The sequence below is a fragment of the Siphateles boraxobius genome, unplaced genomic scaffold (genome assembly GCF_051911475.1).
Source record: "Siphateles boraxobius isolate OS27281-9 unplaced genomic scaffold, OSU_SipBor_1 11, whole genome shotgun sequence".
NCBI classification, from domain to species: Eukaryota; Metazoa; Chordata; class Actinopteri; order Cypriniformes; family Leuciscidae; genus Siphateles; species Siphateles boraxobius.
In genome coordinates, this window is record NW_027508711.1 from 14,921,299 (window position 1) to 14,939,098 (window position 17,800).

The 17,800-nt window shown below is 40.6% G+C and overlaps 1 protein-coding gene across 2 annotated transcripts in view; it reads right to left on the bottom strand.

Annotated features, from left to right (window-relative positions):
- The window catches only part of rnf121 (ring finger protein 121), a 128,763-nt gene that overhangs the window by 74,760 nt on the left and 36,203 nt on the right, over positions 1–17,800 (bottom strand). For both annotated transcript variants that reach the window (XM_077197415.1, XM_077197416.1), the window contains exon 3: positions 4,289–4,430. In XM_077197415.1, coding sequence (XP_077053530.1) covers positions 4,289–4,430 — 142 coding nt within the window. The remainder of the gene's footprint in view (positions 1–4,288; positions 4,431–17,800) is intronic.

Below are 17,800 nucleotides of genomic sequence, written 5' to 3' on the forward strand. Positions count from 1 at the left end.
CCATCCTTAGAGTATTTCAGTTTTGGATTTCTCTGGAGGGGGCACCAGTCTCTCCAACATGGCTGAGTATGGAGATGTTTTCGGTTAAACCTGCTTTGTTGACGGTTCTCATCCACGCTCCTCTTAGCTTTTCTCCCTCCCTTTTTTGCAATAATATCTTAGTTAAATCTACTTTTAAAATTTGGAAGCAATTTCGACGCTATTTTGGTCTACAGACCTTCTCTTTCCTAGCACCTTTATCAGCTAACCCTGTTTTTCACCCTTCCTTAATTGATGGGGCTTTTTCTTTGTGGTCTGACCACTGCATCAAGGCATTTAGGGACTTGTATATTGCTGGTACATTTGCATCCTTCCAGCAACTCTCCGAGAAATTCCATTTGCCTAGGCAACATTTTTTTTAGATAACTTCAAGTTCGAAGTTTTGTTCGCAATCTTAGTCCCAACTTCCCAAATCTCCCAGAGGCCTCTCTAATTGACTCCATTTTAACCCCATTGCCTACCATTAAGGGTGCCATTTCATGTTTACACAATCTTATCTATTCTTTGCAGCTTACCCCGCAGCATAAAATTAAAACCCAATGGGAGGAGGATCTAGGAAAGGGGATCTCGGAGGAGCTGTGGGATGCCATTTTGCGTCGGGTTCACTCCTCATCAATTTGTGCTAGACATGGTCTGACCCAGTGCAAAATTCTACATCGTACCCATTTCACTCGAGTTAGGCTTTCTAAAATCTATAATGATATCGATCCCATGTGCATTAGATGTCGTCAGGCTCCAGCTACCCATGCCCATATGTTCTGGTCTTGTCCTTCACTACATAATTTTTGGACGCAGATATTTAATTCTATTTCTGTTTGTACAAGGGTTCAATTTGATCCAACAGCATGTACCGCTTTGTTTGGGGTTTTAACCCTCTGAGGTCGGCTATCGCGCGGGCGCGATAGTCTCGCTTTTTTTCTTATCAGTGCAAAAGAAACTCAAAATACTCTGTTGATTTTGATCTTACATATTAAGTGTTGTACATCATTAGATCCTGATAAGTGTCTATTTTTTTTGTGGATACTCACAATAAAAACAAAGTGTTGTGCTTTTCGCCAAATAAAGAAAAACAAACATGATGCGCGTTCTGCCTTCTCTCTGTCAGTTAAGTCCATTCTGAAACGCGTCCGAAAATTAACTGTAATTCCGCGAATACTTGTCATACAGGCACGAGTGTTTTTCCATAATGAAGCTTGAACTCTCTTCTTTCAAATGAATTAATTTATATAAAAAACAAATATTCTCAGTTTATGTAATCTGTATGAAAAGAGAGAGATGTCAGTATTTTTCTTTCCAGCTCATTATACCTCATTACGCGTTAATGTGCCACGCCCACGGAGAGCGCGCGGTATTGAAACGCAAATGATCTAAGGCAAGCCATTCAAACATGTAAACCCCCACCAGCTGGATTATAAAACACATCGTGTTTAGTAAGTATCTTGTACAGCTGTGTACACAGCGTATCCTTTCGGTGTGAGGAATAATACTATCTAATAACCCTGGAAAATGTACCAGAAGTGGTAGTTTCATTTCGAGGAGCAACGGATCCAGCTGACGTAGTAAGTCATTACTTCTTAAGTGCTTTGTTCTAATCGCGATATTGAATAGTGTCTGACTGTAAACCGCAAAAAGACTGTTTAAATATGAATTGCGTGTCTGTGTGTAGGCTAAATGATGAATGAACGGCACAGGCGCGCGCACTGTTGTTTACTACAGTTATACAGCGCGTGTCTGTGCCGTTCATTCACTCTCGCACCTACATTAGTAAACGTTATGTTTACATGAACACATCCAAACTATATTGCTACAGCCTACTAAGATGAGTAAAAATATACTGAAATATGTTGAAATAAAATGTCTGTATAAGCAACAAGCTGCAAATTCACAGGTATATACTAATATATCATACACAGTATGTTACAGACTAAATATGAATGTTTAGACAAGATTTTGTGATTAGTTTTGGATAGATTATAAAGTTTTGACTGTAAAAAAAGACTACTGTCACATTAAATAGGTAAGCTTTTGTTCACCAATTTCTGCTCATAGTTAAATATACTATAGTATGATGTTTTGTCAAAAATAAAGTAGGTATATTGAATTATCAACTAAGATGTTATTATAGTGTTTGTTCCAATATTCAAACTAATGAATCCTTACCTTTTTTAATACGCATGATAAAATGTATACTTTTTACAAAGCAATACACTTGAAATATTGTTAAAATTGTAATTGTTTTTGTAATTGTAACCTATTTGTAATTGGTTACAATTTCTAATTGTAAAATATGTATATATAGATCATTTCTTTTGTCCTTGCATTCTTTGGGACCCTGTGACACACCATGTGTGAAAGGGCTAATTAATATGCAGCTCATTATGCGGCACATTATCCGGCCTTTGTCTTCTCAGGTGTGAACACGCCTCCACGCATATTGCCTTTCCAAACAAAAGGTGTCTTATAAAATTTAAATCAATATATTGTTTTGTGTAAATGATTAGGCAGGATGATTTTCAGATCATTTTGAAGCAAAAATTCTAGGCAACAACACTCATTAGTCAAAAGTCTTGTGGACACATAATTAGTATGTCTTTTGTGGCCTTATTTCAGACACTTTAAGTTTTAGTTTTTTCAATATCCATGCATAAGCAATATTCTCTCAAAAATACAAACATGTACATACATGTTGCTCACATATTACGGTAGCCCCGTTTGTGCTATATAGAGTGAATTTACACCTTTGCCATTAACATGTTTATAAATAACTGAAAAAAGCACAAATGTCAGAGCATGTCAGAACACCTCAAGGACCCCAAAAAACCCTTAGAGGGTTAACTCCTACTATGCAGCTTCCTAAATATAAAGCTGACTTTGTGGCCTTTATCTCCTTATTGGCTAGACGTTTGATTTTATTGAGGTGGAAGTCTCCTGCGCTGCCTTCTCACTCGTCTTGGATCAGGGACATCCTTCAGTTCGTGAAGTTGGAGAAAGTTAGGTGCTCGATACATGGTTCTCTTGCAAAATTTAATAAAACTTGGGGTCCATTTTTTGCACATGTTGAGGGATTGATTTTCACGGCTATTCCAGAGTAGCCACCCTGATTGTCTTCTAATTGTGAATTTGTTCTTGTGTGAATTTGTAGCATGCTGGGATGTTTTTTATTTATCTCTCTGTAAGCGAACATATTTCGCTTTTATTTAGTAGCGGGTGACCATTTTTTTAAATTTTTTTTTTGTACTGTTTATTTGTTTTTGGGGGTTGTTTTATTTTATTTTTTTCTTTCTTGTTAGTTGTACTAGACACTGTTGTGACTCCCGAATTGTTACCTCTTGATTTTGTTATGTCACTGAAAAAATCAATAAACAAATGTTTAAAAAAAAAAAGAATTTGCCACAGAATTAATAACTTCGCCGCGAGATCTAGTGAGAAGCGTTCAAATCCAACGCAGAATTCTCCGTTATAAACCATTGATATCAGATCAAACAGCCTGACATGGAAACTAGGAGAAACATTGCGTCATGATCAATTTTCAATCCACAAATCACCAACATTTACCATGGATTTAATGTAACAACACAAACTGTGACCATAGCAAAAAGTCACGTTTTTTTACATTATTCATCTCAGGGTTTGTACAAACATTTAAGTGTGAAATTCATGCACTTTTCAAGGGCTTTCAAGTGCTTCACACTTTTTTCATCACTTCAAAACTCTAAATATTATCCAATTTTAATGTCATTTTATGATGATTTGTAAAACAAACTTTGTGGGGAAAAAACATCTAAAAAAAGACATATATACCACTATAACCAGTAGATGGTGGCAGATGAGCACTTATTGACTTAACCATTTCCCCTCCCTAATATATGGAAAACACGTAGGAAGTCACGAAGTCTCCTGAAAAACAAACTTTTCTTCAAATTGTGACTGAATTGCACAGAAAACAAGTAAAGGGCAATTTTATAAACACTGAAGCTGTCAGTCAGTTCAGTATGACACTATGGAACAACAACGGTGTATTTGGGCAGAATATAAATTTTTTTTATTGTTCCTATAAAAATTAGGTTTTGGCACGTTATTGTTAATAAGTTAAATGTTATCTGCAGCTCAATTCAAGCTCAGTGATTTAATATCAAATTTCCGATAAACAAACATAATATTATTAGTAACTGCACATAAACGTGCTGAATCCACTTTATTTTGTGCATGAGCGTGTTAGTGTGTGTAAGGGAGAAAATAATGGGCTTACATTGTATGATTTGGGGTGTCTCTGTTTCCACTGAACCAGGACAAGTTGGGCAATGACGAGTGTGACAATGAGAATGAGAACCATCTCTGCATGCATGGCTTCATGCCCTTTGTGTTTGGCATGCATTTTAGCATGTTCCAACCTGCAAAACAGAAAAGAAATCCTTAAAATAAGCACACATTTATAAACAATCTATTACATAATCAGTTTTTAAAAGATGAAATATTTTAGCTGTTACTTGTTAATTTAGATTTTGCTTAAGTAAATTAAAGCAGTAGCTTTCAACTAGTGTGCATGAATAGTAGAATATTTGATCTGTAATTAGTCGAAAAATAAATTAACTACTCGAAATTTGTCACATATGTTGCTTTGCTGGCTGTAAATGCAGTGAAATCCTAAAAACGCAAACTAAAACTCACAGTTATAACTAAATGCCCTGGGTGACACTGTGGAGCTTGTTAACAAGTTGACTGCAAATGGATCAATATGTCGTGTGGAAACATCGTCATAACGTAACTCGTGAAACCGAGTTATCATAAATATCATGAAATCCAAACACCATTCAAATGAGGACAGACAGCTGTCCATCACTTGATTGACCTCTTCAGGTAAGCGCAGCTGTACACTCAAGTGAGCCGAGAAGATAACGTGACCTCGGTTCTCTCTAGAAGAGGGAACGAGTACTGTGTAATATCTTACACTAGGGGAAAAACCTCTTTTCCACGAGATATTGAAGCCGAAAAATTTACCTTAATTTTGAATTAATGTAAAACGCGTTGCAGCATGCAGACATAGGCAAGGCGGCTTGCGTGCCTATTGGCAGACCTGCGGCAACAGCAGCAGCCTATCGAGAGAGGCCCTGCGTGACGCCATATCCAATGGGGATATCAACGGCATTTCCTAACCACGCAATCAGTGTGAACAACGTTCAGCCTGAACTGGGTAGCAGTACGGGTCTTTCAATACCCATGGAGATGTTCTATCGATCAGTGAGCGATGCACAAGCAAATTCAGCATTCTGAGCCGGCGCAACGACAGAAGCTTAGCCTGTAAGGCGGGAACCTCTAGGTTATAAAACCTTATAAATGTAGACGCGACACCCAGCCTGCCGCCGTACAGATATCCTGCAAGGTAATCCCGCAAGACCACGCCCACGACAAGTCCACGCCTCTCGTGGAGTGCGCTCTGACACCCAAAGGACACTGCAGGCCCTTAGAAGTGTAAGCCAGCGCTATGGCATCGACTATCCACCTGGATAGGCTCTGTTTTGATGCAGCTAGTCCCTTAGAACGCCCGCTAAACAAAACAAAGAGCTGCTCAGTCTGTCTGAAAACAGACGAGCGGGGCACATAAGTTCTCAGTGCCCTGACGGCAAAGGAGACTCGCGTTCTTCTCCAGATTGTGAACCGGAAGGGCAGACAGGGAAATAACCTGGGCCCTGAACGGTATGTTGAGGGATTTAGGCACGTACCCGTGCCTTGGTTTGAGTATGACTTTCGAGTCACTGGGCCCGAATTCCATACACGTCGCGCTCACCGAAAGCGCTTGTAAATCCCCAATGCGCTTCACTGAAGCGAGAGCCATAAGAAACACTGTTTTGAAAGACAAATGTTTCATGTCTGACAAATGGATTGGTTCTTTGCTCAGTAGTTCGCTATTTCGGCTAGTTCATTACCGTAGTTTTGACTCGCGCCATGTAACGGCGGGGACGTCGAGCGAACTGCAGCGAATAGCCTCTTTTTATAGTGTTCAGCACCCATTCTGACACCCCGAGAAGCTTTGCCCAAGCATTTGCATGAATAGCTAGAGGTAGAATGAGATCTGGACTCTGGCCACAACGTAGTGGCGACCGGAGAGCTCCGGTGTGCTGAAAAGTAAACACTGTGTTTGCAGTGGTCGAGGCGCGCTGATCACAGCAGGCAGCCTGGCCGTGCTTGATTTCTCTATGACAGTTTGTGGAGAGAGAGCGAGCGAGACAAACCCCGTGGGGTTTAACATGTCTGTGAGGGAATGTGGGCGCGGGACAGCGGGCACACTCACTGCACTGAGAACACAGTCAGCCTGAGCTGACTGAATGTGTGTTCGTTTAGTTTTTACAGAAACCGTGGGACATGCATCGTGTAGTGTTTGTGGGCACTGTGTCGTGGGCACATTCACTACGTTTAATGCACAATCGACATGAGTCGATTTTATTTGTGCGAGCCCTATACTGTGGCGGGCTGTGTCTGTGTGTAGGAATGAGCCCTGTAGTCGTGGGCATTTTTATAACACTCATAACACCATCGGCCGTGAACGGAATACCAGAAAATACACTCTTTTTGAGATTTATCTGGGTCGCCGTAAAAACGGTGTTTGTGTGCAGGCAAGTGGGCTGTGGTACTGGCTTGTTTACTTCAAAATACACTGGAATAGTCACATTGTTTGGCACTGAACGAGCGAGAAGTTTTGGTGAAAATCCGGCCGCAGCGGGATTTGAACACCATCGTTTTCCTAGGGAGGCTAGGAAGTTTTTGAGACCTCAGGCTTTATCACAATCCTCGGTCGGGGCCCGCACGGAAAGGGGCGGCGGCGGCCAGCAGAGCGAGAGCGTGGTCTCTGGTCCCGGGCCTGGCGGCGCTGAGAAGCGGCGGCGGTGGGCTGAGGCTGCGGCTGAGACATCCGAGCAGAAGGCTGTTTTGAGCGACATCTACTGCGGAGCTAGAGCGCTTCGGCAAGAAGTGCTTCATTGCTTGTAACGTCTTCTGAACCTCGACAAATCAGTCCGTGAAATCCTTGACGGCAGATCAAAGAGGCCAGCTGAGGAGATGGGCGCGTTGAGGAACACAGATCGCTCCGAGTCTGTCATCTCCGATAACGTAAGCCATAGATGTCTCTCAGCCACGGTGAGAGAAGCCATGTTTCGCCCAATGGCCTGTGCAGCAGATTTCGCAGCGCGTAGAGCCAGGTCTTTAGGCTGGCTTTAGAGGGTAGCACCGTCTGAGCACTCCGTCCAGCAGAGGGCGGGCAAAGATGGGCTGCTACAGCTGCTTCCACTGGAGGAAGAGAGAGGTACCCTCTCTGTCTTTCGCACCATCCACCATGGAGAAAGCTGCAGACACAGAGGTACGCAGTCTGGCCGAGAAGGGGGCGTTCCAGGACTTCGCGACTTCTTCGTGAAGCTCCGGAAGAAAAGGCCATAGGCATAGGCCTAGACTGTGACGGGGCGCGGTCCTTTCGCAGGAAGCATCCATCCAGCCGGTTGCGCGCAGGCGCCGCCCACTCGAAGGTCGAGGTTGTCGACGGCCTGTGAGAGCAGACGCATCAGCTCTGACAGAAGTCCAGTGGGGGGGGGGGGGGGGTCCACAGAGCTCACCCAATGTTCTCAGACGGCGCGGCTTCTCACTCTGGATCCAGCGATGCGTGAGCTTCCGCTAAAGAGATGAAAAATCAGTTTGTATCAGCCTGTCGAGCTCTATTTATAGGTCAAGGCCACGGCTATTTCGGTGAGACGGGACGTAGTGGGCGCGAAATATCCTATTGGATATGGCGTCACGCAGGGCCTCTCTCGATAGGCTGCTGCTGTTGCCGCAGGTCAGCCAATAGGCACGCAAGCCGCCTTGCCTATGTCTGCATGCTGCTGCAACGCGTTTTACATTAATTCAAAATTAAGGATAATTTTTTGGCTTCAATATCTCATGGAAAAGAGGTTTTCCCCCTAGCGTAAGATATTACGCAGTACGAGAGAACCTCTCGTAAGAGAACTTATCTGATAGCAAAATAATCGAGATTTATGCTTCCTTTAACTTCTGTCAAGGGAGACCTTTTTAAGAACAGAAAACACAAAGCGCTGTAAGAAACTTTGCTTAGCACACCGTTATCTGTGTCTCTGCAACGTCTGTCGGTGATGAAGTTGTCGGCATTTTCCCTGCAACCGGACATATTGTGAGGAGCATGTGGTAAAAAAATTTTTTTTATTATGAACATGAGCATGTGAAAAAAAAAAACACTATAACCATATGCTGACTTGTGTGTATATGTACATTTCAGTTCTCTTTCAAGCTTGCACTTGAGCACGAACACACAGAATAATGTCAAATGCCCGTGTTGGCACGTAAACGCAATCGTTACTTCTTAAATGAATATAAAGTAAGTAAGTAAGTAAGTAAAATTTATTTATACAGCGCCTTTCACAGACTAAGTCACAAAGCGCTTTACAATAGACAAAAATGGATATAAAAATAAAAATAAAACAGATAAAATTATCAATATATAAAGTACAGAGATTACCCAAAAGCTAACCTGAACAAATGAGTCTTCACTTGTCCCCTAAAACTGTCCACATTCTCAGCAAACCTAATACTGGTTGGCAAAGCATTCCATAATCTGGGTGCCATTGCGGCAAAGGCTCTATCCCCACATGTCTTTAAACGAGTGCGTGGCGTAGATAGCAGATTTTGAGATATTAGATATTCTGATATTAGACCTGAGAGACCGGAGAGGGGTATGAAAATGAATTATGTCAGCAAGATAAGCAGGGGCCTGACCATGTAAAGCCCTATAGGTTATGGTTAGTATTTTGAATTGAATCCTGTAAATTACAGGAAGCCAGTGAAGGGAGCAGAGTATCGGGGTGATATGGGTGCGCCTACTTGTTCGAGTAAGTAACCTAGCAGCTGAATTTTGAATGGATTGCATTATATGAAGAACAGATATGTTAAGTGAAGAGAAAAGTGAGTTACAATAATCAATACAGGAGGAAATGAAGGCATGAATGAGCATCTCCAGTTCTGAGTGAGAGACCACAGACCTCAATTTACTTAAATTACGTAAGTGGAAAAAACAGGATTTGGTCAGCGATTTGATGTGGGTTTCAAAGGATAGGGATTTATCAAATGTTACCCCAAGGTTCCTTAAACTAGTCTGGACCGCAGATGACAAAGGTCCAATGTTCTGCATTATCAGAGGAATAGTGCTGTCTGGCGCTACAATTAAAACCTCCGTCTTATCTGGATTCAGCTGCAGAAAACTTTCAGCCATCCAGCTGTTTATGGCGTCTATACAGTCTAAGAGTATTGTAAGTTTGGATGACACATTTTGCCTGAAAGTAAAATGAAGCTGAATGTCATCTGCATAGAAGTGATAAGAAATGTTAAAATCACTAATGATCTGACCCAGAGGCAACAAGTATAAAATAAACAATATTGGGCCCAACACTGAACCCTGTGGAACACCACAAAATAGGGGTGATGATACAGAGTGGGAATCATCAATATAGACATTAAAACTTCTATCAGAAAGATATGAGGTAAACCAATCTAAGGCCACTCCCGATATGCCCACACATTCACGTAATCTCCTAATCATGATATGGTGGTCCACAGTATCGAAGGCAGAACTAAGGTCTAGAAGTACCAACACTGAACATAGACCTGCGTCCGAGGCCATATGAAGGTCATTACAGACTCTCACCAAGGCGGTCTCAGTAGAGTGTCTCTTCCTAAAACCTGATTGAAATTTGTCATACAACTACAAATTCTCTAAAACATCTGTAAGTTGATTAGCCACAGCTTTTTCGAGAATTTTGGACAACAATGGCAACTTTGATATTGGCCGATAGTTCTTCAAAACTGTAGGGTCCAAATTAGGCTTTTTTAATATAGGTTGAATGGTGGCATGTTTAAAATAGGATGGGACACAGCCTGTGGCCAGTGAGGTATTGACAATAGCTACTATACTAGGGCCAATGACAGGGAATGCTTTTGAGAATAATGAAGATGGTATTATATCCTGTGGACAAGAGGACATATTCATTTTATTAGTCAAGTTTAGCAAATCAAGGAGGCTGATTGGTAAAAAAAATAAAAAAAGACAGCAGCCTGTCACAAAAATTGTGAGAACATATTGTTGTCCTAATGGCTGGAGGAGATACAGTATTATTTATGGTATCAAATAAAACCTTAGGGTTTCGCTTAGAGGAAGATATTAAATTAGAAAAATAAACCGTCCTAGATTTTGCAACTAAATTATTAAAATCCTGCATAAGTTCCTTAAGATACAGACGGTGGACTTCAAGCTCGGTGGATTTCCACAAACGTTCAGTCGTACGGCACCTCCTTCTTAGACAACGCACATCGTCCATCATCCAAGGTGAGGTGTTACAGATGGGCTTAGTTTTTATCTTTAAAGGAGCCACTTCGTCCAACACAGAAGAGCAGAAATTGTTAAAAGATTGCATTAAGAGCTCAACATCATTGCTACAACCCATAAAATTAAGATCACAATCAAACCGAGAGATAAATTTCTCAACAGTTGTTTGAGTAATAATACGCGATTGTGTCAGACGTTTCTGACAAGGGGGCTCAGCGGTGGCAGAAAAATTAAAAAAGATACACTTATGGCTAAGCCAAACACAGGCGCCATCGTCACAAGTAGTCAGAAACAGCACTCCATCAACTCAGATGTGCATCAGTATATTGGATCCGTCTTCAACTGACAGCAGCCTGCACTGTAAAAAAATATTTAAATATTATTGTTAAGGATACTCCAATTGATCGGCCACAGATCAGTAACTGCCGATAATCACATTCTATGACTCGATAGGGATTCACGTGCAGTAAACAGTGAAACAGTGCTCATTCGATGTGCGTGCGCTGTCTGAGATGGGTTCTGAGCGCAGTCAGCGCACACAAGTCAAGACAAGTCACCTTTATATACCGCTTTTAAAAATATAGATTGTTTCAAAGCAGCTTTACAGGGAAAATAGGAAATTAAAGTAACAAAGATTGTTTTGGCTTTACAGCAGCTCTAGAATAAGGTTATTGTCTAGCTAAAGTTAGTTGATCGATTCACTTCCGTCGCAACGATCATTAGTCATTAGATTGGACTAACGGTTTAGAAGATAATCGCATGTTTTTTAAGTGCTAAATGACATCGTTGCACAAACCATAAGGCGAAACCTGGCATGTTTGGTATCCTTGGACTCAGCAAGGATTCAGGAGTCTAAGGAGGTTACTTCCGTGAAAAATGCTGGCTTGAAACTTCTCAGGCTCCTTCAGGGCATTGTGCCGATGACGCATACTGAGTTTTTTGAGATCCGCTAATGCTCTCATAGACTACCATGGCACCCTGGACAAAGACACTGCATGCCAATTTTCATCGGACTAACGGTTGGGTGCAGTTTTAGCCATTTTCATGATTTTTTTTCCCCTGTTATAGCGCCAAGTAGTGGCCAATCGTTGTGATTTTTTTCATGTGACCTCAAATTGAGCTCATAAACGTGTCCCGAGTTTAGCGAAAATATCTCTTTCTGTTTACAAGTAATAGCCGTTTTAGTAAAAGTGGCTCTGGTCATATCGAACATTTTGGTTCCCCTTAGCGACCGTGAATTGAAATTTTTAATTTTTTTGATGATAATTGATAGTCACTCTCCACAAAATATTTCTGCAGTGGTTATAAATAAATATTTTCTTTCTTTGGTTCCGATCAGGCCAAAGATCTAGGAGTAGTTCGCAAAAGTAGGTTTTTCAAAAACCTCACTTTACTCGAAAAAGGGCGAGCAAATCCGAGGCATGCATTCTGTCCCCCTTTAGCCAAGGATTCCAAAGATAGAGCCTAAGCCTAACGGTTTAGGAGTTATGAGCCATTTCGTACTTTTGACTGCTGTAGTGCCCCCGTCAGGCCAATTGGTGACATCGTAGGCGGTGTGAGTACTACCAGCCCTCAAAGATTCAAGTCTCTACGACTTACAGTTCGGTCTGCCCGATCAGTTTTAGGTGGAGAATGCTGCATCATGGGAAAATTAACAATATCAATAGAGTTTCAGCAAGTCAATTCAAGTTACCTTTATTTATATAGCGCTTTTTACAATACAAATTGTTTCAAAGCAGCTTTACAGAGATAACAGGAAAGTAAAGTTGTAATAGTATTGTTAAATTCAAAATTAAATGTTAAATGTCCCCAACTAAGCAAGCCAAGGGCCAATGGCGAATAAAGGCGGAAAAAGGCGTCGGTGGCAAGGAACCAAAACTCCATCAGGTGACAGAATGGAGAAAAAAACCTTGGGAGAACCCAGGCTCAGTCAACAGTCCTCCTTTGGCCAACAAACGAACAGTGTAGGCCTATGATTATGATTTAGGCGGCATAATAGGTCAGAAATCAGATTGGATCAGAACTTTCACGATAATTATTCAGTTCATCTGGTTAGGGGTCGGAGTCATCACGCCGGTATTAGGGCTGAACGATTAATTGCATTTGCGATAATATCGCCATATGATGAAACACGATTTTGTAACCGCAAAAGCTGCGATTACACTGGTCACGAGACATGCAAGAGAAAAGCAGTCTGCAGATCAAGCATCAACTTGGCACGCTATGCATATAGGTCTGGCATACAGGAAAGAACAGTTTATTTTTAATGTATGTGATAGTGTTATTTATTCTCTCTCCAACAATTCTGGATTGATTCAGAGAATTTCAGAATCGAGTCTGAGCTTAGCTTTTAAACACAGATGCGCGTGCTTTAGAAACAACCGTATTCTGCTTGCTTCTAATTTCTCTCTCTCACACACACGCACGCACGCACGCACACAGTAATATGGAGCACTTTTCACCTTTAAAACATTTAAAGCGCCACCAATGGCCCAACGTCCACAAAAGTTTCCAAGCTTCTTTAGAATCACGTGATGCATGCACACGCCCGATTTTGTGAGGTTGTATGCAATTCAGGCAGGAAGAGGGCCGCTTCCAGCCATTTCATGGGTATTTCTTGCCATAGAAATACATCATTTTGACACCTTTTTAACAGTTATAGGGCCACCAAGTGGCCAGTCGCTGCATCCTTTTTCACGCAACCACAGAATTAGCTCTTACATAGGTGTGCTGAGTTTGGTGAAAATATCTCGTTCTGTTCACGAGTTATAGCTAATTTAGTAAAAGGGGCTGCTCTCACTTCGAACTTTTTGGTCCCTTAGAGACTGTGAATCGAAATTTCCACTTTTTTTTCACTATTGACAATAAGACTCCAGAGAATCTTGCTGCACTGGTTTGGTTCCGGTCAGGCCAAAAACCTAGGACTAATTCGCAATAGTAGGTTTATGGAAAAAACCCAAATACCCGAAAATTTTCCCAGGGTGACGAGCAAATACGAGGCATGCATTTTGTTGTTGAGTTGCAGTTGAATAGTTCTCCTATTGGATGTTGTGGTACTGCGTGAAGTAAGCAGGCACCAGCTCACCACGACGCTGGTCTCAGGTACACGCCCACCCTCCGCTGGGCTCTGCCCACTTTTCCATCATTTTTCAAATATTGCCAGTGGGTGGAGTCAGGCTCTGACCAGGGGTTGAGTTAACCTTCAAAGATGAACTGAACTGAAAAAAATCAACGTTGATAACATGTTTATGACAATTAAAATAATTTACATTAAAAATTGTAACTAAAAATATCAATATAGCTTTTTTTAAGCAGCACAAAAACTGCGTTTGTTACGCTGGCAATTTCGATGACGTCACTGGACCTGCGAAGGTATATAGGCAACAGCTGCAGGTCCAATATACACACATGAAAATGAGTAATTTTAGTGGCATGGGTTACGCATTTGAGCATGTGAGGGACAGGCCAGTAGTATCTGACTACCACCACATGGAGGATGACCTGTTTCAGGCTCCACATACAGTACAGGATCGTTTGGGGGGAAGTGACTGGTGTGGGCGCGGGCGCTGCCGGAGCATGGACACTGCACCGAAGTCGATCTGTTGCAGCGAGGTCAACCTGGAACATCTATTGATTGGCGAAAATGCATCACCATGCACCGCTCATTTCGGATGCTGTGCGGTGAGAGAGACGTGTTGGAGGTGGCTATGCTATCTCTAAGGGATGTCCGAGCTGAGTTCACTCTTTGGGCGAGGGGGCATTTGGGAAGGATGAATAAGATTCCGTTCCCATCCTGTGCAGTGAACTAACGATACATCTTTTCCCCTCAGCTGAATATCAAGGATTCTAGGATGCGTTGGACTAGTAGCTAGGGCTGAGCGGTATATCGAGTTTGTACAATGTATCGAAATTTTTTCCCCCCACGATATAGAATGAGGCAATACCGTTTATATCGATACAGTAGTTTGATACGAGCACTAGTGATCGACCGATATTGATTTTTTATAACCGATACCGATACAGATTATTTGCATGTGTATGTGCCCGATAACCGATATGCAGAACCGATATTTATTTACTGTTATACTTCTGTTTTTGGCACAATTATTACAACACAAATGAACTGAACAAACCATTTTATTTATAACAATCACTCCCTCCTTGCATACAAAAAAAAACCTTTATATTTATACACAAATAAATAGAGGGGTCTGAGTCTAAAAAATAAAGTGCACTGTTACTAAGTGTCTTTGTTTAAAAATAAAAGCTTTGATGAGGTAAAAAATAAAGCACAAAAACTATTCTAACATATTTGGATATGTTTATTTGTTTTCATAAATGGTAAACTAATCAAATTACAATAAAAACATTTATATTATTAAATTATATAATTTATATCTAAATTATAGATATCATTTATAAGCATCAGCGGCAACAATGTTAACAATAGGCAAAATAAATGTTAAAAGTCTAATGTTTTCATATGGAGAAAATAATTGACAGGGGAGTCATATCACCTTTGCAGATATGTAATTAATTTTAAACAGTTTTAGAAGGTTTATGTGCCGTTTAATAGGTTTAAACTAAGAGTGAGGAATAATTCACTGGGTAATATTAATTCACCGCATAATATTAGCTGGAATAGCCTATAACATCAGGAAAGTAACAAACAAAACAGCATACACATCATTGCATTTTCCAACTAGTATGTTATTAATTATTGTTGATATTTTTGTCGGTCTAGATCATGAAATGCTTTATGACAAAGTGCTGTTTATCTATGCATTTACACATAACTATAACATTAGGCTATACGTTACTAAACCGCGATCGCGCGTGCAGATAATAAATAATTAATTTCCACAAAGCGGTATATTTAGATGTATATTAGCGAAATAATTGCTATGTAGTAAATGATAATATAATCTAGGGTGTTAAAACAAGATAATCTTGTCAAGAGTTTCATTCAGTGGCCGTGCTTGAGCATTCCTGATCATCAACCCAGTGAGTGCTCAGCAATATGAACAAACTTTTTTTTCGAGACTAATGGTGAGCAAATACAACAGATAGAGAATTAAATTCAGCGCTTTTATTTTCAACATGCACTCATTCATGTCTGTTTTATTTAATTCATGTAAAGTTACGTCTTTATTGGGGAAGGACATGACGGATTACGCTACGTGGCTCAATGAGTTCGTCTCAATTTTTTAGAACCAAGCTGCATAAATAAACTATATCAGGCATTTATGTCTCAAATCTCATTTCTGCATGCATGTCTGTTATGTTAAATAAAGTTGAATAATTAAAGCAAAGCAAGTAGAACATATACTTTACCTGTGCACAGAGTTGTTATTGACTGATCTCCTCAGACGCGGGCTGCAATGGCGGAATTCTCAAAACGGCCACAAGATGGCGCCGTTTATCGGAAAATCCGATATTACAAAACCGATTCCCGATTATGGGAAAATGCTTAAATATCGGGAAAAATATCGGTAAACCGATACATCGGTCGATCACTAACGAGCACATCTGAAATATATAGTGGAGTACGCAGTGTGAGCTCCTGCAGTGAAAGAACAGTACAATTTGTCCTAAACATGACACAAGCTTATTAAGCGCTTCAAAATAACTGGTAAGATAGTTAACAAGTTTAAAGCAGCTTGCCCTGTCAGATGCTCGGACAGATAGCCTACTGTTAGTGACTGAAAGATAAATACTGGCGCTGTTTAATGCGTTTGAGACGTGGTGCTTTCCTCAGTGCTTAACTTACATTTCACAGGTATATTCTCCATCTGTAAATGTTCTAACAAATCAAACAAATATGTCCATTTCACTGTCAGGAGAGGACGAGCTTCTGCAAATGAATCTCCGCTAAAATTCAAGCTTCCGTGAATGAGCGCCACCGCGCATTCGCGCCAAACAGACGAGCCCAATAGAACAGTAGCGCAATAATTCTGACTAAAATACATACTACTAAAATATTTGTTGTTGGAGACAATAAATGTGCCATATGTGGAATTTTAAACCTACAAGTATATTTTTATGAAAGTGACCATTATAATGGGGTAATCAAATGCAGGCTAATATAATTAGTTTGTGCTTTTGTTTTTATTTTCATTTTTAGTTTAGCTTTTAGTCATTTTTAAAAACAAAAGCATTATTTTTGTTTTTAGTTTGTAATGTTACAAAGTTAGAATGTAATGTGATTTTAACCACCTTTTTGCACATAATATATTGCATAGCCTACATTACATTCCCTATTTGTTTCCATATCCTTCAATATCAACATTGTTTGGATATAATTGAGCAGGATGTGAAATAAATTTTTTTTGGATCTTTATTCAAATAGGAAAACGTAGAAAGTACCGAGATATATATCGTATATCGCCATTTAAGCAAAAAATACAGAGATATGATTTTTTGGCCATATCGCCCAGCCCTACTTGTAGCTAAATAAAACATTTGATGTCAGACGCTTCATGTACTCATTGACGTTTTCAACACATCTGTCTCTCGTACCTAGGATTAAACACTAGAAATCAAGACTAGAATAATTTTGTTGGCAAGGCAGGGGGTAGAGAGAAGTTAGCTCTGCTAGTGTTAGTTGGCAACGGAGTAGCCTACCATGCCATTGATGTAGTCGAATGTTGAAATCCAACATGGCGGCGCCCGTGTATTTCTGCCATTTTAATAATTGTACCAATGAGAATAAATACAATTTTCAGTTCAGTTCATCTTTAAAGTCATCGCGGCATTCCATGCAGAAACCACTCCCATTCACGTTGTTATATAGGCCTACTAAATATTGTTACAGTCATATTTTCCATGTGTTGGTAGTCAAACTCCAGTTCTGACAGCATCGTGGGGAAAATTAAACATCACTTTTTTTTGCTCCTGTACTGAGGAAGCGTACACCAATGGCACGTGTCCGAACGCAAAGCTGAACAGGCAGTGGTGAAGGAACAGTGCTGAAATGGTGTTTCATGAAGTTTGAATTCTCCACTACATATTTTCTCATGCATACTATGGCCCAGTGATTGGATTGAACAAGCTCTTTCTCATGAATATATGCAGAGAAGCGCTCAGAACAGGATGACGTAGAATCGTGTTCTCCAGCCTCGGCAGCCAATCACAAACTCCGGATGCACGCAGATCTACCTTAGATTCAGAGACGTTGCTTTTTAACCAGGAAGAACGAAATTGCTCTGAAAAATGCTATTTCCAATTTTGAGTGCTTTTAGTGTTTTCAATGATGTGCAGCCTATAAATATCTGTTCACATCTCAAAAAATGTGTTTTGGTCAGCACAGAGAGCCTCATGGTTAGCACGCCAACATATAGCACAACTGCGGCTTCAGAGCCCCAAGTTCGATTCCCAGCTAAAGGA